At 35.2% G+C, this 25,315-nt stretch overlaps 1 protein-coding gene across 1 annotated transcript; it reads left to right on the plus strand.

Annotated features, from left to right (window-relative positions):
* Nucleotides 1-160: 160 nt before the first annotated feature.
* Nucleotides 161-24,390, plus strand: LOC131863298 (laccase-4-like). The gene is made up of 7 exons (XM_059215097.1): nt 161-208; nt 22,104-22,235; nt 22,341-22,492; nt 22,599-22,843; nt 22,946-23,074; nt 23,180-24,151; nt 24,257-24,390. The coding sequence occupies exons 1-7, from the start codon at nt 161-163 to the stop codon at nt 24,388-24,390; spliced, it is 1,812 nt and encodes a 603-aa protein (XP_059071080.1).
* Nucleotides 24,391-25,315: the final 925 nt, after the last annotated feature.

A 25,315-nucleotide genomic window follows, 5' to 3' on the forward strand; every position in this document is an offset into this window, starting at 1 on the left:
AGACTATTCAATTTGTGCTTCCTAAAATCTGACTGCATCCAATCGTGTGCTGGTCCAAAGTAGTTTGCAAACGATCGATAAAGAGAAACATATCAGTATATTTGTGTATCAATAAGTATGCTTTGGAATATATCAGTGATGAGACCTTGGTTGAATTACTATGACAGAGACATCTCCACATGGACCTTTCAAAAGTGAAAGTGCGAAGGTAGAATTAAAATTACAAGTTTTGCAGAGAATTTCTAACAGTAAGATTCACATTTCCTTGTAATATACTTATTTATTGTTGTTTTATATGGTTGAGATTTTCAGCAGTATATTTCTTCATTCGAATACTTAATTGAAAATAATGTTGTTCTGTGACAGATAATTTAATCTTAAATATTATCTTCATTTTTCAACATCTAAATAGTCAATTAATAAATAAGAAAAAATGTATAATGAATCATTAGAAAAATTACAATTTTGTTATTGACAATTTAGTCTATTTTGAAATATAGTAAGATTTATAAGAAACTTTTAAAAACACATTGATATCTATCGTTTGTAACCTTTTTCTCATGATTTCTGTCAGATTGTTATCTGATACTACCTCATTTTGTACTAGGACTAGCACTTTTCTGAATTAGTTTTTAAGTGCATTATAAAAAGTTAAATTTAATTAAATAATTGGATTAAGGCATACTTATAGATATGTAAATGAAAGATCTGTCTTTGTTTTATTTAATCTCAATTATAATACCACTTCTCCTCCTTCTATGCATAGAATCTATCTAGATTTGCATCAACATATTTGATGTGATTAATGATGACTCATATCTTCAATACTAAATATGAAATATATGGAAATTATTCAATTCATTGTGAAAAAATATATTTTCTCAATAATCTCTCTATATTTGAACATTTATTCATTCCCTTAATTAGAGCTTCTATCAAACGGAGGGGGTGGGGGCTTTGTGGTGTAGAGCTCCGAGATGGGCATTCATTATGTCGAATCTCTTCTAGATAAAAACTACATTCTTGGAATTTAGTTTCTCCCCCCCACACATGCACATAATTGCACTTGCTTGTATTGATATGCTACATGCATATGATTTAATTTGTTTTTATAATTTAACTCAATTCCTATATAATTTGAATTGTAATCTTATAAGTACCATTGAAACTTTAATATGTTTTCAGTATATGATACATAATGCACGTGTGACATATAAATGATTTAACAACAATATAACACAAATATAGCTAGCTACAACATATAATTGATGTATATCATTGTTAAGGTGTATACCTATTGATATCAATTGATATTCATATGGTTTTCATTTATCACATAAAACTTTATAGACATTTTTATTGTCAGTGCACATACCACTATTACAGCCGCGTCAATTGATATTGACTTATTTCATGGAATCGATGATGACTTACATCTTCAGTATTGAATATTTAATGTATGGGAATTATTCAGTTCATTGCGAAATAATCTATACTACCAATAATGTGGCTATGTTTTCATATTTTGTTTCTCTTAATTAAAGCTTCATAAAGTGGAGGGGGTTTGGGGCTTTGTGGTGTGGAGTTTTGAGATGGGGTTTGGCTCTATAGAATCTCTTCTAGTTAAGAAAACATATTATTGGAATAAATGCACACACACACACAAATAACTACTTGCTTGTATTGAAATTCTACATACATATAATTTAAATCAATTCATACATAATATGAATTATAATCCAAGGACCATTGAAATTGAAATATGCTTTCACTACATAATAAATAAAGCATATGTTACATATAAATGTTTTAACAATTATATCAAACACAAATTGATGCAGGGGCATCTGGGAGGGGGCACAAATAGCTTGCACCAAACCTCAATTTTGAAATATTAAAATGAGGATTTTCATTTCTTATCTTTATTTTGATAAATTTTAGCTTATAAGTTTGTAAGTGTTTTATTTGAGTAATTAAATTCTTTGAAGAAAATTAACAACACTAACAAAGCTAAGGAGAGTCAAATATGAGGTGAAATGAACAAACAATAAGAAATATTGTCCAAGTAAGTTTAAAGTGATAGGTAGTTTAAATAAAATAATTGAAACATATTGCAGGCATATCAATCAGTGTGGGATGGAGGCGTGGCGAAGAGGTGTCTGGGGTAAATGAAGAGTTTGGATGTTAAACAAAAAAAAACTAGAATAAGAATGAAGGCGTGGGGCCACATGTGGATTTGAAAAGATGGGAAATAATTATTATGTAAAATAAAACAAAATAGAAATCCGAAAAAGAAGAGAGGGTGCGCCAAAATGATTGAGAAAAACTGAAAGGTGAAAAGGGATTTATGAGTAAGGAAAAATAATAACATTGTGTGGGAAGATCAACATATTTTTAATTACAAAGGGAAGGAGAGTGTGTAGAGTAGAAGACATCAAACCTATGAGATTCAAAAACAAAGGGATAGCTAGAAAAGCGTGTGGAGGAAATAAAGAACAGATGATAAGAAATTGATGCCCAGTGCATGAATACAGACAGGGTAGAGATCATGGAAAAGGATATGAAGCATGGACAAGGAAAACCAGAAATAGATGAGCCTGCTAGGGTTGTGTGGTAAATGGATTGAGAAGATAGATGTAGTAGTGATTTAGAACAAAGCATGTAAGAGACACGACTTGTTAACAAAGACAAAGTGAAAAAAGGAAAAAAATAGAGATTCATTTCTACATCTGTAACTATTTTTCTCCTAGTCAATAATGTTTGTAATTTTCATTTAAAATTTTGTGTTGATTATTAATTAATTTTTTTTTTTGACACTATAGTGATATTGGATAGAGCCCTAATTACCCATTACTGTTTTGTTTTGTACTCGTGGTCCCTTTAGTTGATCTTTCGTATTGGATTTGATCACTTCCCCATCTCTCTTGCTTGATTGTCTTGGAAGGAAATTCTTTTTTCCTTTCACTTTGAGAAAATGTGGCTCAAGCACCCTAACCTGTTCTATAGAATTAGAAAATGATGGAATGTCAGGACTAACAATACGACTATGTTTTGAGTTTCTAAAAAAATGAGATTGGTCAAAGCTAAGGTTATTCTTTTGAATGATACTTGTTTTGTTCATATCTTTTCTGAGAAGAAAATCATTTAAAGGGATCTCAAGGTTGTGTAAGATTCCATTCAAAAAAGATGGTTAAAGTTGCAGTATCCTAGACTAGAAAAATTCCTTGCTGGCTTGTCTCCATAACCTCATTTCAAAGGAGGAAGAATTATGCTAACAAATATAGAGAGATCTCTATAGTTGCGATGCGAGGATAAGAATAGTATATTTTTTCATCTTTCCACTCTTAAAAATAAGGCTTCTAATTGGATCTCGTCCACCAATGAGAACTGTGCGCTATTGGATTTGGAAAAGCACATTAATGTGCCAGTTGCTAGTTTTTTCTCCAATCGCCTCTTTGAGGAAGGATTGCCTCTGAGTGGTGATGTGGAGAATTTTTTTGGATGTTATACCTAATGTTATTAAAGATGATACTAATAGAATTCTCAATTCCATCCCCTTTGATGATAAAATTAAAAATATGGTGTTCTCTTTTGAATATAACAAGGCTTGGGTCCATATGCTTTTCCTTTTTTCTACTTCCAATGTTTCTGGGAGATTGTGGAAAAAGATATTTATGATCCAGCTAAGGAATTTTTTGGTTGTAGAAGGATTCTCAAGGAACTCAATGCCGATTTAATTGTTCCTGTCCCTAGTTTCATGGGGGCTAATTATTTTGATACTTTCAGATAGACTAGTCTCTACAACTCTATTTATAAAATATTTTTCAAAATTATGGCTTTAAGATTGTAGCTGGTCCTCTCGCTGATTATTTCTCCTAAGAAAAATGGTTTTTTTTCATAGGAGGAAAATTATTGATTCTATTGCAATTTTTTACGAGAACAGTCACTCATTGAGATGCAAAACGAGAGTAGGGATTCTCCTCAAGCTTGATCTTATGAAGGCTTATGACCGTGTGAGTTGGGGTTTTCTTATTAAAGTTCTTAAAGATTTTGGTTTTAGAGATATTTTTTTGGAGATTTCTTGGCAATTTGTTTCGCTTCCTACCTTTTAGGTGGTGATTAATTACTCCCCCTCTAGTTTATTCAAGAGTTATAAGGGTATCGAATAGGGGGATCTAATTTCCTCTTTTCTCTTTATTATTATGGTTGAAGCCTTGAGCTGTTTCATTTTTAAAGTTGTAGTTGTTGGTTTGCTAAGAGGTTTATCCCCCTCCTCTTCTAATCTAGTTTGTTCACACCAACAAAGGGATGCTGTAGACAAATACAACAAAGCTCAACAACAGAAAAGCCACAAACATCTGAGAAGGTTTGTACATTACTTCTCTTGTGGCACAAGAGGCTACAAGACACAGGGCACCCAAAATGAAACAATCATGAGCCAAACACAAAAGAGCGACAATGCAAACAAGGCCGGCCAAATCAACAGATCTAAACCACCTTATAGATCTGAGAAATCAAAAATGAGGGTTTAACTAGCACCCCAACCCACACATTTGGGTTTTACCAGGCTCCCTTAACCTATAGCAGAGTCTCCAGATCACTAACAGCAAAACCTAAGCCTAATTGAAAACACAAACTGGCCAAATTGGGCCATTGAAAACTACCAGCATCCAGCCTATCCATTAAAAAAGAAAAATACCAAGGGTTTTTCTAGGCTCCCTCAACCTTGAGGATGGGTTTTAAGAGGCTCCAAGAACCAGACACGATACTACTAGCATCCATCCAGCCCTTGAACGAATGAAAAACAATAGGTTTTTCCTAGGCTCCCTCAACCTTAAAAATGGGTTTTACACAGATCCCACAACCAGACAAGACCCAGATCATAGTAAAACAACCAGAAAAAAAATATGGGAAATAGGGTTTTTAAAAGGCACTCTAAAGCTTTTAAAGGAAAGACCAAGAGGGTTTTTACAGGCTCCCTCAACCCGTAAAGCAACTTGTGAAGATGGGTTAAGAAAGGAAACCCAAACCCAACTATGACGGTCACCATGGAAGGATTGGCAGACACCCACACAACCAGCAACACGAGCATCATTAGGATTCAAAAAGCTCCCTCACCCCTTCTCTCCACCTCAATAGGAGAAAGAGCCACCTCTATAGGCAAGAGTGGAAAGAAAGCCAACCATCCACAAAGTCCATTTGCAGCCCGCAGAAGTTGAAGCACTCCCTCATACCTTGTCTCCACCTCAAAAGGAGAGAGAGCTACCTCAATCAGACACCGAGGAGAGCAGACCCACTGCCTAAGCAATCCTTGTAGCACCCAACATACAAGAAGCCCCTCCACCTCAATAGGAGGGCAACCCAAAGACAACAGAGAACCGGGAAAATAGGGGAGAGCAGAAGAGACTCACAACAAGGATGAGACAAGGAAATAAACAAGGGTCTACTCACACCGAAAAGAAAAAAAAACTCCCACCAAAATGATTGCACAAAGCCAAGCTCTCGCAAGTCCTTGGATCGAACACCCAACTACGGGTGAGGGTTCTCAATGTGATCCAAGGAAAGAAAGTGAGAGAAAGAATAGGGAGGGAGAATAGAAACAACCACCAGCGCTGTCAAAAACAATAATAACAACCTCCCATCTTGGCTCATCACAGACCAAGCCCACCCTTACCATCACACACGATAGAGCAGTAAACCTTGGAGCAAAAAAATAGACATGAGAGAATCGGTAGCTCCCACAAGCTTGAGAATGGGTTTTAAGAGGATCCCACAACTTGATAGCGTACTACTAGCATCCAGCCAACCCCTGAATGAAAGAAAAACAATACGTTTTTTCCAGGCTCCCTCAACCTTAAAAATGGGTTTTACATGGATCCAACAACCAGACAGGAACCAGATCACAATAAAACAACCTGAAAACAACAATCTGGGAAACGGGGTTTTTAAAAGCCACCCTAAACATTTTAAAGGAAAGAACAAGAGGGTTTTTACAGGCTCCCTCAACCCACAAAGCAACTTATGAAGCTGGGTTAATAAAGGAAACCCAAACCCAACTGTGACGGTCACCATGGAAGGATTGACAGGCACCCACAACTAGCAACACGAGCATCAATAGGATTCAAAAAGCTCCCTCACCCCTTCTCTCCACCTCAATAGGAGAAAGAGCCACCTCTATAGGCAAGAGTGGAAATCAAGCCAACCATACACAAAGTCCATTCGCAGTTCGCAGAAGCTGAACCACTCCCTGATACCTTGTCTCCACCTCAAAAGGAGAAAGAGGCACCTCAATAGGACACTGAGGAGAGAAGACCCACTGCTTAAGCAATCCTTGCACAACCCAACACACAAGCAGCCCCTCCACCTCAATAGTAGGGCAACCCAAAGCCAACGGAGAACCAAGAAAAGAGGGAAGAGTAGAAGAGACTCACAACCAGGATGAGACAAGGAAATAAACAAGGGTCTGGTCACACCCAAAAGAAAAAAAACTCCCACCAAAATGACTGCACAAAGCCAAGCTCTAGCAATTTCCTGGATCGAACACCCAACTACCGGTGAGGGTTCTCAATGAGATCCAAGGAAAGAAAGGGAGAAAAAGAACAGGGAGGGAGAATAGAAACAACTACTAGCGCTGTTCAAAAAAATAATAACAACTTCCCATCCTGGTTCATCACAGACCAAGCCCACACTTACCATCACGCACGATAGAGTAGCAAACCTGGTAGCAAAAAAAAAGACATGAGAGAATCTACAACTCCCACAACATCCTCCCAACACCACCCAAAGGCCACCACCACTCCAGATCCATAGGAAAGAATTGCAACTACCGCCATAGGGCACAAAGAAGGTGAAAAAACACGCAGACCCGCTATGTTAAGGAGAAACCAGTCCATGCCCATCATAACACTTGCCTAGCCAAAAACAAAATGAACCACCCAGAACAATGACCCATTTGGCATAGCAAGCCCTGCGACCAACCACTCCTTGCTGCCTTCATCGTCATAAGAGTTAGTGTCCTCGTCCTCCCCTACAGATGCCCTACCGCCCCCACAATCACTTCTCCCACCTTCGCTTATTTCAAAGTTTATTTCATATGCCCTCCACATTAATAATTTGTTGATAATACTTTGATTTTGAGATACTCTTGAATTAGAGAAGTAAGATCTTTGAAGCCTATATTGTTAGGTATGAATCTAACTCGAGTCAAAAATTTAGTTTTGAGAAGAGCTCTTTATTCTTATTTAACACTCCTATTCTTAGACAGAGAAGAATTGTTGATATTTTGGGTTGTAAAATTGAGGATCTTCCTACAACTTATCTTGGTCTCCCGCTTCATAGTAATGTGATTCATAATTTATTTTGGAATGGGTTGATTGATAGATTCAATTCAGAACTTGTTAGATGGAAAGTTATGCATCTTAGTCAAGCGAGTAAAGTTCAAATGATCAAGGATTTGATTTAGAATATTTTGGTGTATGCTATGAACCTTTTTAAAACTCCCTCAATTTTTTATGAAAGAATTGAAAATATTTAGAAATGCTTTCTCTTGTTTGTCACAGAAGATAGTAAATGTATTCATTTGGCTTCTTGGACCAAGTTTGCTTGCCTCATAAATCTAGTGGTTTGAGTATCAAAAAGCTTGAGGATTTCAATGTTGCTTTGTCAGCTAAGTAATTACAAAGACTTTTCTTTGGAGATTTGGATTGGTGTAAGATTATAGCTGTAAATATGCCCAGGCCATGCTTGGTTTGGGGCAACTCTTGGAGGCTCTTTCTCACCCTACTAAGATGGTGCTTTGGAATAATTTGATCAAGGCCATATGTATTCTCTCTGAGGGTATTAGATGGATTCTAGGGAATGGATGGAGCATTGAATTTTTATATGATTGGTGGATTGGAGATTCCCCTATTTTCGAGGTCCCTTCCTTTAGACCAATTAGGGAGGCTTTCTTGGCCCAATTTGGTGATAAGATGGTGCATTACTTTACTAATGATAGTTGAAGGAACCTTAGTGATTGATCGAGGTCTAGGTGAGCTCCAATTTTTTGAGCTTCTAGCATATTCCTTTCATGGCTTCTTTTCTAGATCATATTATTTGGGGGCCTCCACCCTTTGGATTTTTTTTTTCCACCTTAGCCTTTTCCCTTCCCTATCATCCTAAGTTGACCTTTTCTCTATGGGATTTTCAATCTGGAATTGTAAGTTGATTCTTAAGATTAACATCTTTTTCTGGTTCTTGATTCAAACTAAGATTCTTACTTTGGATAACCTTTGTAAGCATGGTATTTTTCCTGTTAATAAATGCCTTCTTTGTTATTTGCATAAATAGAGAGTGTCAATTATCATTTTATGGAGTGTTGTTTTACCAGATAATTTTGGTCTCTTATCTTGGCCACCTAGAATTTTAATTGGGTCTTCCTTTCCTCTGTCGGGGAGATGTGGTCTCACTGGTCCCCTCCTTCTCTTAATCTATCTTTGAATTTACTTTGGTCTTTGATTATGCCTCATGTGTCTATGTAGATCTGAAAACAAGAGAAACAACTGTGTCTTTAGGGATGTACTTCTCCCTTTTAAGGTGGTGTTTTAGAGGATTCGTACAGTTGTAAAGGATAATTTCTAGATTGTACTTAAGGATGTTAATCTTGGCTTGCCTCCTATATATATTAATGCTTCAGATCAGTAGTCTCCTATTAATTGGGGTTCAAATTTTGATATTTCTAGAACTTTGGGAAATGTTAAAACCTCTAGAACTAATGTTAAATGGTCTACTCCATTTTTTGATTCGGTGAAGGTTAATTTTGACGGGGCAGCTAAGGGGAATCCTGGGCCAACTAGTTGTGGGGTGTGCTGAGTGATGATTATGGCAGGCTCCTTTTGCAAATGGCACTCCCTTTGGGAATCAAGTCCAACCACCTGGCTGAAGCCTCATCTATTTTTAATTCCTTCAAGTTAGCTCTTGATCTTGGTTCTTGGAAGGTTTAGATTGAGGATGATTCACTCAACATAATTAATTGTTTAAACTTATTACATACTTCAAGTTGTTCCATTAAATATTTGGTGAAGGTTGTGTTAAACATTATCAAGGATTTTGATAGTTTGTATATTTATGATATTTTTAGGGAAGGTAATTCTCTTGCGGATGCTTTTGAAAATATTGGTGCATTCCAAAGACAAGGATTTTATTGGAATGGGATTGACCCTCTTCCCCCTAACATTGAGGACAATATGAAACTTGATATTCGTTGCAAATGTGATGATGATGATTATCACTGGTTGTCATTTCAAAGTCAACATAATGGTTGTCATTGATGTCCTTGGTGTTGGTGATCCAGTTGATGTGTTCTTGGAACGTTTGGTGCTATAAAAGTTGTGTTTTAGTATGGCTTAATTGAGTTGATGGCAATCTGGATAGTTTTATCTATTGGATATGGTGTTGATTGATTGTATTCATGTGTATCTTGATTCCATTCTTTTTTTTTACCGGGCAATGATTTTTGGAGATAGATTAAGTCCAGAATTCGAGGTTTGGTGTAGCGTATGAGCCATGATTTGGTTCTGGAATTTGTAATGGATGTAACATGTTGATATGATCATTATTGTTCATTGTGGTATCATCTAATTCTCATTCCTTCCCACCATAAGAATGTTTAGTGTTGACCTATTTTAGATCTCACTCTTGGCCAACTAAGAAGATTATGTTTCTTGGAGATAATATATATATATATATATATATATGAGGAAGATTTGAATGAATTTATATAAAAAAATATGGTATTATTATTGAAGATATGCGAGATTGAAAAGGAAAGATCTGATAGTTGGAAATGGGTGAGAGTGCATTGGTATTGAGGTATCAGAATCAGTCTAGTCTTGCAGATTGAGATTCAGTGGTGGATTCTTTCTTTTCTAAATTATTCCTTTATTTCTTCGATAGTGAGCCTTTTTCTGGGTAGTGTTCTCTCTCATAGTGAGGATCCTAGCAGTGAGCCACCCTTTGTAAAAATCACCTTAACCCGTGTCACCTTAACCCGTGTTTTATATTGAGAACTAACATTCTCTATGGTTTTTCCCTTCTTGGGTTTTCCACGTTATATCTGGTGTTCATTGTGTGATCTATTGTATGTTTATATGTTCATGCTATATTTTTCTTAAATAATTTTATTGGTCACTATAGATATGCAAAAGGGTTAGAAGAAATTGATTTAATTTTTTCATCTAATTCATTCCCCCTATCAGTTGCTCGGATATTCAACAATTGGTATCAGAGATTTGGTTACTTGGAGAAGAGCTTATCTGCTTGAGGTAGATCTTGATCCAATGGCACATAAATTGACTATTCCTATTTTTGAAGGATCCGAATATAGTTTTTGGAAATTAAAGATTAGAGGCTACCTGATCTCTTTGGGATACAACACTTGGAAAGCAGTGGAAACTTAGTATATTCAATCGGAAAATGGTCTTAGTACTCTAGATAAGGTTCAAGCTTATGAAGTGAATGAAAAGGCACGGTATGCTATGTTTAGTGCTTTATCAAAGATTGAATTGACAATGATTATTTCATTGAATACTACTCATGAGGTTTGGAAAAAGTTGAGAGATATCTATGAAGGAAGTGACAGAGTTAAATTATCAAAGAAGATAAAAACCAATCACAGATATGAGAACTTGAAAATGGAAGAAGGAGAAGATATAACAACCGATTTTTATAAGGTTGATAGTGCGGTAAATGAAATCAGAGAACTTGGTGTCAGCTTGTTGGATGAATACATAATTGAGAAGATTCTAATGTCCCTACCAGAAAGCTACAATGATAAGATCTTGACTAATGAAGAAACCTATGATCGGAAGAAATTTACAAGAGTGAAGCCTTATGGTACTCTATTAGGATTTGAGAGAGGTAAGCTTGGAAAACACAAAGCTAAGATCGAGTCTACCTTCAAAGCATCTAACGAAGATCCAGAAGATGAAATTTTAGATGAGACGAAAGCAAGCTTTGTGAGAAAACTGAAGAGAGACACCGACAAATACAAAGGTATGTTACCTTTTAAATGCTTTAGATGTGAAAAGATTGGTCACATTGCTACTAGATGTTCGGGAAAAGGTTCAAGACAAAGGTCTAGAGAAGGTAAAGGAAAATTTAATAAGAGAGCCTATTATGTCAAAGATGATGTTGGTATTTTAGATGATGATTTAAATTATGAAGATGGTGATTGCTTGTTTTGGTAAAAAGAGATGTAACAAAGATTGATATTCCTAAGGTGGTTGCTACTGTTGTACATGTTAGAAGAGATAGAAATGAATGATTGATTTATAGTGGATGCTGAAATCATATGACTCATGACTAAAGTAAGTTTATGAAACTTGAAAAGTACGATGGTAGTTTTGTTAGGTTCAGAGATGATCAAACAACACAAATTGTGGGATTGGTTCTATTTCTTTTGATGGAAAGAACAATACTGATAATGTTTACTATGTTAATGGTTTTCATCTTAATATTTTGAGTGTTGGACAAATGTGTGAAAATGGTTACAACGTTATTTTTCAAGATGATGGTTGTGAGATCTAGAAAGAATCTGAAATTGTTATTGTAGCAGGGAAAAAGATTGGTGGAACATGTATTTCTTGGAAGGAGATGCAAACAATTGTTTGTTATCTTAGATCAATGATATCTGACTCTGGCACCAAAGGACATGTCATATCAATTTTGACAACTTGGTGAAGATTAGCTCATCAAGTGTAGTGAGAGATTTACCGAGTTCGACCAAACCAACAAAATTTGTAGAGAATGTAAACTTTGAAGTAGATGAAAGGAAAATACAAAATAATTTAGAGCACTTGTCCACTAGGTTGTTGAATTTAGTGCACACAAAACTATGCGGTCCGACCAAAACAAGAAGTATACAAGGTGAGAAGCATTTCATGTTGTTGATTGACGATTATTCTAGAATTTCATGGTTTGCATTTTTGAGAGAGAAGCTAGAAGCATTAGAGAAATTCAAGATATTTAAGGCTCAAGTTGAAAATGAAGTTGATAGAAAAATTAAGTGTTTGAGGTCTAATAGAGGAGGAGAATTTAATTCGGAAGAGTTCAACAACTTTTGTGAGAGACATGGTATTAGAAAATAGTCATCTTCCCCTAGAACACTGCAACAGAATGGTGTAGTGGAAAGGATGAACCAAATAATTCAAGATGCAACCAAAATAGTGATCAACAGAGAAGTCTACTGGAGAGAAGCATTTCATACTATAGTCTACAATCCTAACGTAATTTTATATAAGAAAATACATGGAAATACATCTTATGAGCTATGACATGGTAGAAAGTCGACAGTGAAATATTTTAAGGTATTTGGAAGAAACTGCTACATCCGGAGAGATGAAGATAATCTTGGAAAATTTGACAATAGAGAAGATGAAGGCATATTCCTAGGATATTCAACAAAGAGGAAAGCATATCAGCGTTGTAATATAAGGCTAAACAAGATTGTTGAAAGTGAAAATGCGAAGGTTGATGAATACATTTCTAAAGAGTCTGACAAATTGGTAGGTTATGAGTCTGATGAATCGACCGACAGAAAAAGTGGAGAGAAGATCGAAGAAGGAGAAGAAGAAAAGAAAGATTAGGAAGCTTCAACTTCTACATCTAAGACATTGAGATATGTTTAGAAGAATCATTTAGTGGACCGTTTTTTCAGAGATACAAACAAAGGAATTATCACAAGAAGCAAAGCAGCTCAAGAACAAGTTTTGTTATGTTAACTTTTAGAGATTGAATTGAAAACAACAGAAGAAGCTTGCAATTATCAGAATTGGATGAAGGTAATGATAGAAGAGTTGGACACAATTGAGAATAATTCAACATGGGAACTAGTTAATAAAATGACATATAAGAATGTGATTGGAACAAAGTGGGTATTCTAGAACAAGCTCAATGAAGCTGGAAATGTTATGAGAAATAAAGAAATATTGGTTTGTAAAGGTTACACTTTGATTGAAGAGATTAATTTTGACAAGACATATGGCCTGGTTGCTCGGATGGAGGAAATTAGGATGCTTTTGGCTTTTGTAGCTTATAAGGATTTCAAGGTTTATCAGATGGATGTGAAATCAACATTTTTGATGTCCTTGGTGTTGGTGATCCAAAAGATGAACTCCTGAAACCTTTGGTACTCTGGAAGTTATGTTTCAACATGGGTTAATTGAGTTGATCTGTCAATCTAGATATTTTTGTCTATTAGATATGGTGTTGATTAATTGTATTCATGTGTATCTTGATTCCATTCTTATTTTCATTGTATTGGGCAATGATTTTTGGGTCTGGATTAAGTCTAGAATTTGAGGTTGTGTAGCAGCTTTGGTGTAGTGTAAGTCATGTTTCGGGTCCAAAATTTATAATGGATGTAACATTTTGATCTGACAATTGTTCTCCATTGTGGTATGGTCTACTTCTGATTCCTTCCCACCACAATAAGGTTTAGTGTTGACCTATTTTAGAACTCTCTCTTGGCCGATTTAGAAGATTATGTTTCCCTGAGACAATATATATATGTATATATATGTATATATATACATATATATGTATATATATACATATATATGTATATATATATACATAGATATACATATATATACATACATATATATATATGTATCTATACATGTATATATACATGTATACATGTATACATATATACATGTGTAAATGTATATATACATGTATAGATATATGTATACATGTATACATGTATATATACATGTATAGATACATATATATATATACATATATACATATATATATATACATGTATATATGTATACATGTATATATGTAGATATATATACATGTATATATATACATGTATATACATGTATATATATACATGTATATACATGTATATATATACATGTATATACATATATACATGTATATATATATACATATATACATGTATATATGTATTTATATAAAAGAAAGATCTAAATGAATTTATATAGAAAAAGTGTCGCATTTCTATTGAATGCGATATTGGAAAGGAAAGATCTGATTTTTGGCAATATGTGAGAGTGCATTGGTACTGAGCTACCAGAAGTAGTCTGGTGTTTCAGATTGAGATTCAATGGTGGATTCTTTCTTTTCATTTTTTGTTTCTTCAGTAGTCGACCTTTTTTCTGGGCAATGAGCCCTCTTGAAGTGAGTATTCTAACAATGAGAAACCCTTTGTAAAAATTACCTTAACTGGTGTCACCTAAACCAATATTTTATATTGAGAACTAACATTCTCTGTGATTTTTCACTTTCTGGGTTTTCCACATCATATCTAGTGTTCATTGTGTGATTTGTTGTATGTTTATGTTTTCATGCTATATCTATCTTAATTAATTCTATTGGTTACTCCAGATGTGCAAAAGGGTTACATGAAATTGATTTATGTTTTTCAACTAATTCAAGCCCCTCTCAGTTGCCTGGATATTTAACAATATTAACCACCTTGGTTAACTTGTTTTTGTCTATGTGGGTGATTATATTTTTCAACCTATCCTTTCTTCATTATTTGATATGTTTTAATGATGATAGTTAGGTATTTTTCCCCCTTGGTGCTCACTAGCTAACTATTTCCAGTTGGATTGTGGGTGATATTAGTACCCAGTTTCTTGGTTTTTAGATTTCCTTATTTCAAATAGCGCTTTTAAGGGCTTCAATTGAGACTATGTTGTTGGGTGGTCAATTGTGGGGTAGGCATTTCTTTGTTATTTTATGTGTGGGCTCCATCATGGCGGGGGACATACATCAATAGGAGTCCATTTCCTCTGATGACATTCATGGTGGGGTTTTTAGGGCTTTGATTATGACTGTTGTTGGGGTAGGCATTTCTTTTTTATTTTATATGTGGGATCCATAATAGGAGGAGAGACATCAATAGGAGCGCATTTCCTCTGACGAAATGCACATAAAAGAGAAAAATTTGTGGATTTTTACTTAATGTGGGGTTACACCCTTTTTAGAGAATCCTCATGGCTTTGATCCAAAGGTAACAAAGATTTTTGGTAGATAATGGATGCACTTTATTTTTTTGAAATGACAATAAAAGCTCAGATTTCACAAAGGAGTTGATTGTGGAGCTTATTGGGCTGCCTATGGAAGGAACAAACAATTTCAAGGGCAAAATCTTCTGAGTCCATGGTGAAAACCTTTCTAAAATATGGAGAGGGGTTGAATCTTGTCAACAATTCAAACATTTCTTACCAAGTAGACACCGTTAAACCCCTTTGGGTGGGTGTGGCTAAGGTCCTTATACAATATTTTACCTTGGATGGGTGGTTTACCAAAATCTATGGTGGTCATTTTTCTCGGCTTAAACACTTTAGAAATAAGTTCTTCGTTTGTTTCCATTCTATCTCTTATCATCCTTGGAAGACAATATTAAAGAACATAATAAGAAGCAAAGAAACCCTAATCTTCATGAGGGCTCGATCCTTCTAATTATGGAACAATTCAATGCCCTCCCATTTTCCTCTAAGTGAAAATATCAAGGTTATCCCCCTTTGCACTCGGTGAATAGGTGTCAAAGGAGGGTATGTAGATAAATATAGGGGAATGTGATGATGATTCAGAGGATGAGGACTAGCAAACAAAGGATGAAACTTCCTCAAAGTAAAACAAGAATAATGTGTCAGAGGAGAAGAAAAAGAGAATCTCATTAAATTCAGTATAAAAAGAAAGATTTGTTAAATTAAATAATTTTACATGCATGATTCTCCTAGATGACTTGATGAGGAGTTAGATGCTGAGGAGGTTGACAAGAACCAAAATTTGGAAGGGGAGAATTTTTTGGGCGAAAGGGAGAATGTGATGGGTGGAGGAGAAGGCTTCTTGGGAGTTCCCCTTCCCCTTGATCTTTTAATTATGCTAATCAAGAGAGAATTAATAATCCTCCCTTTCCTAGGGATCTTTAAAAATAGTCCCCTTTCCTTGGAAGTGACCCTGGGAATCTAGCTATTTTTTGGGTATTAATAGGGATGCCATAGTAGACTAGTTTAGGATTTCCTAAGAGCCTTTTTTAGAAATCAATCAAGTTAATATCAACATCCAATCCATTAAAAGAAAAGTGGTTATTTTGGAGCAAGGTGATGGTCGATATTCTTTTAGGGATCCTGTTGACAATGTGATCTCTTATGAGGAAAAAGACAAAATGCTCTCTATCTTAGAAAACATGACCAAATATGTTGCTCACTTGAAGACTATGAAGGTAGACTTGGGCTATTGAAGCCAAGATGAAGAGAATTAATTATAACCTCACTAATCTATTAGCATGAGCCTTAAAACCATTCACAGCAATGTAGAAGGGGATAAAACTTTTGTGAATCAGTGGTAGACTATGTAGGCTTTGAAGTTTGGGGGCAACATTTCAATTAATATCAACCTAGTCGAGAAGAGTAACTAGAATAAGGATGATAGTGTAGGTCCATCATCTCAAACCCATGGACATCTCAAGAACGCTAGGGAGCTAAAGCAAACATAGAATTGCAAGATCTGATGAACATTACCCAAAATATGGAACAAATGAAAGTTGAGTTTGCTAAAGCCCTGAAGAATTTGTGTTAGGTTTTATATTTTCTTTTGTTGGCCTACTATTTTAGGGTTCTGTATTCTAGGTAATTTTTGTGTTGTTGTTTGGCTATGTGTTTTCTATTTGCAGCTCTTTGTACTCAGGGTTTTCAGATCCCTTCAAAACCATTTTTTCCTTAATAATAAACCATACCCAATTTGAAATTCTCTTTAGTAAGTTGGCATGCATCAAGTAGGATTAGAGGAAGTTCATTTGTGTCAAGAAGAAGACCTATAGGTAGCCAATATGACATATAGAAACAAGGGTTGAAGAGGAAGAAGACAAAGAGGCTTTGAGCTCGATATTACAGACATAGTTAGAGGTTTAATATGGAAAATGGACACATTGGAGATGTCTCAGAGAAGAGGAGCCCATATAGAGGACGTCAATGAAAATGTCAAAGAGTATACTGTTGAAGGGGGAGATAATGTGAATCAACTCAGGCTTGATCAAAGAGAGGAGATATTCATCAAGGCCATCACCTGGATTAATTTGAAGCTACAATTTAATCCTTCAAATTTTGAAGGAGGTTTAAATGAAAAGGAATTGCTAGATTAAGGAATTTATTGAATGTATGAAGCCTCCATTGTACTTCGAAATCTTCTTCAAATGCTCTTAGATATTTATCATGTTTAAAAAAGAGAATGTAGAGGAGAGTATTTACTACCGTTGAGATGAAAATATCTTGTGTAGGAAACCAACCTTCGATACATCACTTAATTTTCACTCTCGTGAGCCAAGAAGATTGATATGGAAGAAAGGAAACAAACTAAACTATGTCTATAAACATAAAATACTACATAAGAAAGGAATATCAAATAGTCAAAATATTTTGATTATAGAAAAAGAAATCTCTATAAATGCATACTTTACCCATGAACTGGTGAAGCCTTAGCCTTGGATACCAATGTGCCAGAGGGACATCTACACATTGCGGTGTCATATGTAGAAACAAAAAATAGAAAAGCACCAAAAGTCACACCAAAAAGAATCTCATGCACTATGAAACTATTCATCACCAACACACACTCATATAGGGCAACATGTTGGGGTTGTATAGGGGTTTGCCTTATTCAAACCCCTGTTTCTATGTTTATACCTCCATAGACAACTAGATACATAGATTGGATAAAATAAAAGATTAGATTGTGCAATAGAAACAAACTCTTCTTAATGGAGGAAACCCACTATTATTTGAGATAAAATGTTAATTTGATTAATTCAAATAGATAATAAATACATTTAGAGACTAGTGACATGATGTTATATTGAAAAAAAATACATACAAGAGATAAGAGAGAAAGGAAAACATTACATAGGAAAGACCCCTCTCTTGAAATAATGGCACGATTGTAAGCAAGATAATAATTGTTTTTTATTTTCATGAGTGCAGATTTTGGTAGAGTTTTATTACTAGTGTGAGAGATAGATATCCGAGAGTGTGAATGTTGCAAAATGAAAGAGAAAGAAGAGTTTTTCTGCTCAAAATGAGTGGGAATAGCCATTTTGAATGTGCCCAAAAGAAGGGACATGCATCAAAAGAGGCTCGATGTAGAATATATCCAATTTAAATCTAAAATCATTTCGGGACGTTTGTGCGCTACATACATGTATGCTCACCACTCTCCCATTTGACCAAATCAATCCCACATTTGGATTAGGGGTTGCTAATGCTTCATCTTTAAAATCCATGATGCTGGAATGATAGTATCTTGATTATTATTTTTTATTATAAACACACCGAGCCTATTGCATAAGTGTCATTAATGCACTAGGTGTAGTTTACGACACTAAATTTTTCCCCCACTTTGTAGGACTACTCAACTCAAGGGAACAAGTGCACTAAACTAACTTAGAAATTTGTGTTCATAGAACTCATGCAGTGTATTAAATGCATTAATTACTTTAAAAAGGGATATTGTAGAGGCCACCAAGGTCAACAAGGAAAATACGAATGGTGACCCCAGTGCCCAACAAAAAAATATAGTGTTTGACATGAATATTCAAGTACCATAAAATCAAAAAAAAATTTAGCGCCAAAAATAAGGAAGCTCTTTGGCAAGAAGAATTATCAAGCTACATATTTTGTCACAATATTCATGTAAAAGGGTAATATATTGTAATAATGAAATAGGTATAATGATCAGATACTTATTCTTCAAAATGTTTTATGTTATCTTCTGTGATATACTCTTATTTGACCTACTATTAATACCACACTATATTTGTATTAGATATTTTAATTTCATGTAATTTTTCCTCTTCTTATTGCCTTTCTTCTACTTTTCCTTCTCCTTCTCATTGACCTTCTTCTTCTAATTTTACTTAGATTTTTGTCGTTCCTTTCCTTTTGTGTCTTGTTCCTCTTCTTGTTCTTGTCCCTCTTCACGGGTGATCCCACAATACTTCTTGAGTCCCCTCCCTTTTGTATGTTTAACCCTATTTGACCCATTACTTGTAATCAATCTAAGAAACATCTATGTGGGTATTAATTTATGATTTATAACTTATTGTAGTTATTTTTAATCCCCTCATATATTAAAAAATATCAAATTTCCATAAAATTTAAGTATGAGAGCTCTCTACTTGATTTCCTCGGTGTTTTCTATGTTTGCCAAATTCATATAGTTTCAAAGTTTCAGTTTATGTCACATCTTTCTCGTCAATCCTAACCTCCTAATACATCACCTTTAAAAAAAATTGAGTCTTTCAAGTTGGACCATTGGACATTCCCATCCCAAATACCATTTACCTGTTAAAATTGATATCCTAATCCCTTGTCCTCTGAACATTTTCTAAGTCTATTTCTTCAACCTTTAGACTTGGCCTTCCCTTCATACCTTCCTCAATCCTCTAAAATATTCAAAGGCCCTTTTAATAACTTTTAAAGTTGGACTTTTAAGATTCCCTCGGTCCCCATGCTTCCTTCTAGGAGTTTAACTTTCCTATATGCTTATCAACTTGTCAGGATTTCGTCCATCCACCTACTTTAAGGGATGTTTACCTCAATACTCTCAATATGCAAACACAAACAATGAAGAAGTGTCTCATGCATCAAGTTAAAATGTTTACAAAATATTTGACATGAAAGAGAGAAAAAAGCAAGTATTGGTTTTGGACAATATGAAGGTTTAAGAACCTTATAAATCCTCAACATGATTCTGTGAGGGGAAATGCTCTAAACTGAAGATGATGTGAATAGGTATTATCGATTTCATGTAGGCTTTGAAACACTTTGAATCACCATTTAAAATCAAATAAAGATGCATAGGCAAAAGAATTACAAGGTGTATGAGTTTTCAAACCATTCAAAAGTGTGGTCCATATTTCAAAAGCTCACTATTGTGCCAACAATATGACATGGTTCATAATAGGAAAAAAGATCTAACATATCAAGTAAGCGTAGCTAAAATAATTATTTTAATTATAGAAAGAGATATAATGAATAATAGCATGCTAAATATCTCTAATAAATGTCGCCTATCCTTTTGCAATGCTCGTGATTCCATTAGTGGTTGATAAGCCCCTACAATCACCAAATTTAATTTTGCAAGTGCCCCAAAGGTATATATTTTAGCCAAAATGACGTATATTTAAGAAGTAAAAATGAATGAAATGGGTTTTTTTTCCCTAATTATTTTTGTGGTTACTATCATAGATCATGATAAACTTAAGACAATATCTAGATTCTATTTGCAATATATTTTCTAGGTTTCCTCACTTCATTTCATGCTAGACCTATAGGAGTGATGAATGAAATTACTAAAACGTTTTTCACAATTTTTTGAATGTGACTGTTAAATAATAGTTAATTGTGAGTGGGACATCACAATTTTCCTTGAATATTTAACAATTTCCTAGTACCAAGTCTCCCAAGAGTTGCTAAACGCTAATAAATGATAGATCTAATGATACATCTATATGAACTAGTAGTTCATTTAAATAATTGGTCACTAAACCAATTCTAAGGTATAGTAATTTTTTTTAGTGTTATAGAGAATTGAACATATAAATTGTAAATGAATGGATGCACTTTATATTAGTATAGTAAAGATTTAATAATGCACATTTTTGTAGTTGTATATCTCCATTATTTTATGTCAAGACTCATAGAAGTATTATAATTGCATTTTTAATCATCTGCTCTAGCCACATGTATTGATACAAAAGAAACACTGGTTGTGTGACAACATATAATACACTAGAATCTTTTTCAATTATCATTTTTTATTTATTAAATCCCTATCTCACTAGAACATGAGATGGGTTAGGATAAGGGCTTTCAATGTATATTATGATTAACATTGATCACAACTAGATCGAATAATATGTGAAAAATGAGGAGAATGAAATCGATTGCAAACCAATTTATTTAGCCACTTGGCCCTGATTCTGACTTGTTACTCACAAAACAAGACCTCATGGCACACCCACAAACATGAACATTGAACATTATAGTAAATTTAATTTGTGACATATAAACACTAATTACATGTGTATTCAAATTACTAACATAGAAGGTAGCCTAGGAATCATAACTTTGGGTGAGGAGGTTAGACTGAATGTCGCAGGCATGGGAGAAACACAAGGGAAATCTATATGCGAAAACAAACACTCTCAAATCACTTATTAACATAACTATGGTTTTCCAATGAAGGGACCACACATGCACAAATATAGGACCTAATTCAAATGAATGAGGATTAGACCAACCTCCAAAACGGGGCTCAGTAATTTCCATTGGGAAATTAGGGTGTGGTGTGTGATTAACAATGAGCTAAAAATATATATAGGAGCTATATCGTCACATCCATGAGCAAGATCGGATGCTTGAAGTTGATTGGCATCATGTAGATATGACAATCATAAATGAAGATTGAGAAAACATCAGAGTGTTTTTAGGAGTGGTCTCGTTTGATTTATGTTTACTGAAATTCTAATCATGCAATCATTTCATGTGATCCTAGAAGCTAAAAGGAGTTAAAGTTTCGTAGTCCCGCATGGGTAAACGATGCTGCTTCGAAGACCGGGAGTGGAGGCTTAGACCAGTCTGGAACGAACGGATGTGAACCCAGTAACTCAAAAATTCCCAATAACAAAAATATGAGCAGTGGTTGGTATACCAAAATAGGTTTACATTTCATGGATTTTAATGACAATGGAAAAGATGGTGTATTCATCGGGCGAATCGTTTACTTGGTTGCCACTCCGGATAGAAAGCCCCACCTTATCTCCATAACAAACAAAAACGACGAAGAGTACATGTGAATCATTAAAAGTCAAGAAAATGAAATAGATTAATACAGTTGCTAACAATACTTGTTCATGTCGATTTATACTCGTGTTAAAATATCAGTATTGCCTACCAACCTACCCAACAACAGCTGATTTAATTCGTGTATCTATATATACAAACACAAAGAAACAGATTTTCACATCTCAGTTCAGAAACAATTTGGCATTTTAGCCTGTTTAAGTTGTGATCAGACTCTGAAAGAGGAAGTATTGTACGATTCTAGCAATGCAGACATTTTATGGCCGCCTCGTGCTGCCACTTTTGGCATTGTGGTTCACTATTCAATTTGTTTCAGCGAAACATGCTGTGATCACACGGCGCTACAATTTCACTGTGGGTTATATAATTCTATGGAATGAGTTGAATGTTTTATTGTTTAGGAAAGTATTAAATTTTTACAGATAGCCGTGATTGATTCTTTGTTCTAAATATCCACAGATCCAAATGACGAATGTGACTCGTCTTTGCACCACGAAAGCTCTCTTGACTGTCAACGGGCAATATCCGGGGCCTCCAGTAGTTGCTCGAGAAGGAGATCGCGTGGTTATCAAAGTAACAAATAATGTTAAAAACAATATTAGCATACATTGGTATCTCTTCTGCTCCCGCTACTCAGTTATTTACTTAATAAAAATAATATTATATGCTGATGTCCCTTTAGTGGGTGCACCTAATGAATTCCTATGAATCGCTCAGGCATGGAATTCGGCAGCTTAGATCTGGATGGGCGGATGGTCCTGCTTATGTCACTCAGTGTCCAATTCAAACCGGGCAAAGTTATGTGTACAAGTTTATTGTCAAAAGGCAGAGAGGAACACTGTGGTGGCATGCCCACATCTCATGGTTGCGAGCAAGCATACATGGGCCCATTATCATCTATCCCAAGAAGAATGCTTCTTACCCATTCCCTCGCCCACACCAGGAAGTGCCTATTGTTTTCGGTATGCCCTTCAGTACTCGTTGATAATGTGTTGCCATTGTACGTACATAGTCCTAAATTTACAATGAAAATACTGCTGTTGATAATGTGTTGCAAATTGCAGGGGAGTGGTGGAATGCAGACACTGAGACTGTTATCAATCAAGCAATGCAAAGTGGTGCGCAAGCTAATGTGTCAGATGCATATACCATCAACGGGCTCCCTGGACTTATGTATAACTGCTCTACCAACGGTGAGGGCGGGGTATTAAAATGGATGAAACATAACTAGACTGGTCGCTATTGTTCATTTGTTTAAATGTAAATGTAACAAAGGTTTCCTGTGTTGTGTAATGCAGATACATTCAGGCTCAAAGTGAACCCTGGGAAAACTTACCTACTGCGTATAGTTAATGCTGCACTCAATAGTGACCTGTTTTTCGCAATAGCCAACCACACATTGACTGTGGTAGAAGCGGATGCTGTGTATGTCAAGCCTTTTCAAACCAATGTTATTCTCATCACTCCCGGTCAGACTACCAACGTCCTCTTGACAGCTATGTCTCAGCCACCCAATGCCACATTCCTCATGTTAGCAGGCCCATTCGCTACGGGAACAGCAGCTTTTGATAACTCAACCAGTGCTGGAATTTTAGAGTATGTAACTTCCAATGCGACAGCAGTTAATTCATCCTCATCCTCTCTTCCTATGATGAAACCGACGCTTCCAGCCCCCAACGATACCTCCTTTGCCGCCAATTTTAGCCAAAAGATGAGAAGCTTGGGCAATCCGAAATTTCCTGCAGCAGCTGTCCCTCAGAAGATGGATAAACAGTTCCTATTCACAGTCGGGTTGGGGCTAAATCCGTGTCCCCAAGGACAGACATGTCAAGGCCCCAACGGTACCAAATTTGCAGCCTCCATTAACAACATATCCTTCATTCTTCCCACCACCGCTCTTCTTCAAGCATACTACTTTAATCAGTCCAATGGAGTTTACAATACCACTTTCCCTGACAATCCGCCATTTCCTTTCAACTACACCGGCACGCCGCCTAACAACACACAGACCCTCAACGACACCAGAGTCGAAGTGCTTCCCTTTAACACTAGCGTACAGCTAGTTCTGCAGGACACCAGCATTGCGACCTTCGAGAGCCATCCTCTGCATCTGCACGGCTTCAACTTCTTCATAGTGGGTCAGGGTATGGGAAACTACAATGCAAGCACTGACCCATCTAACTTTAATCTGGTGGATCCTCCGGAGAGAAACACAGTTGGAGTTCCCAGTGGAGGTTGGGTGGCTCTCAGATTCCTAGCTGATAATCCAGGTATTAATATCATTACGTAATGTTAGCTTCAATCGCTCATCTGGTTCAAAGATTTGTGCTTCTTTCGTATAAACATATATCCGATTGTATGTATGTTTTTTGCAGGAGTGTGGTTCATGCATTGTCATCTCGAGCTGCATACCAGCTGGGGATTGAAGATGGCGTGGGTTGTTTTAAATGGAAATGGTGGCAGATCTCAATCTCTTCTTCCTCCTCCCAAAGATCTTCCCCCCTGTTGATCATTCATCCTTCAATTAGACTATTCAATTTGTGCTTCCTAAAATCTGACTGCATCCAATCGTGTGCTGGTCCAAAGTAGTTTGCAAACGATCGATAAAGAGAAACATATCAGTATATTTGTGTATCAATAAGTATGCTTTGGAATATATCAGTGATGAGACCTTGGTTGAATTACTATGACAGAGACATCTCCACATGGACCTTTCAAAAGTGAAAGTGCGAAGGTAGAATTAAAATTACAAGTTTTGCAGAGAATTTCTAACAGTAAGATTCACATTTCCTTATAATATACTTATTTATTGTTGTTTTATATGGTTGAGATTTTCAGCAGTATATTTCTTCATTCGAATACTTAATTGAAAATAATGTTGTTCTGTGACAGATAATTTAATCTTATATATTATCTTCATTTTTCAACATCTAAATAGTCAATTAATAAATAAGAAAAAATGTATAATGAATCATTAGAAAAATTACAATTTTGTTATTGACAATTTAGTCTATTTTGAAATATAGTAAGATTTATAAGAAACTTTTAAAAACACATTGATATCTATCGTTTGTAACCTTTTTCTCATGATTTCTGTCAGATTGTTATCTGATACTACCTCATTTTGTACTAGGACTAGCACTTTTCTGAATTAGTTTTTAAGTGCATTATAAAAAGTTAAATTTAATTAAATAATTGGATTAAGGCATACTTATAGATATGTAAATGAAAGATCTGTCTTTGTTTTATTTAATCTCAATTATAATACCACTTCTCCTCCTTCTATGCATAGAATCTATCTAGATTTGCATCAACATATTTGATGTGATTAATGATGACTCATATCTTCAATACTAAATATGAAATATATGGAAATTATTCAATTCATTGTGAAAAAATATATTTTCTCAATAATCTCTCTATATTTGAACATT

The sequence above is a fragment of the Cryptomeria japonica genome, unplaced genomic scaffold (assembly GCF_030272615.1).
Source record: "Cryptomeria japonica unplaced genomic scaffold, Sugi_1.0 HiC_scaffold_59, whole genome shotgun sequence".
Lineage (NCBI taxonomy): Eukaryota > Viridiplantae > Streptophyta > Pinopsida > Cupressales > Cupressaceae > Cryptomeria > Cryptomeria japonica.

Bases quoted from the DNA above. Each gene is read 5' to 3' on its own strand.
- LOC131863298 (XM_059215097.1), top strand. From the start codon at position 161: ATGACAGAGACATCTCCACATGGACCTTTCAAAAGTGAAAGTGCGAAG. The intron at 209-22,103 runs GTAGAATTAAAA...AGACTCTGAAAG, and splicing joins TCAAAAGTGAAAGTGCGAAG to AGGAAGTATTGTACGATTCT. The intron at 22,844-22,945 runs GTATGCCCTTCA...TGCAAATTGCAG, and splicing joins GGAAGTGCCTATTGTTTTCG to GGGAGTGGTGGAATGCAGAC.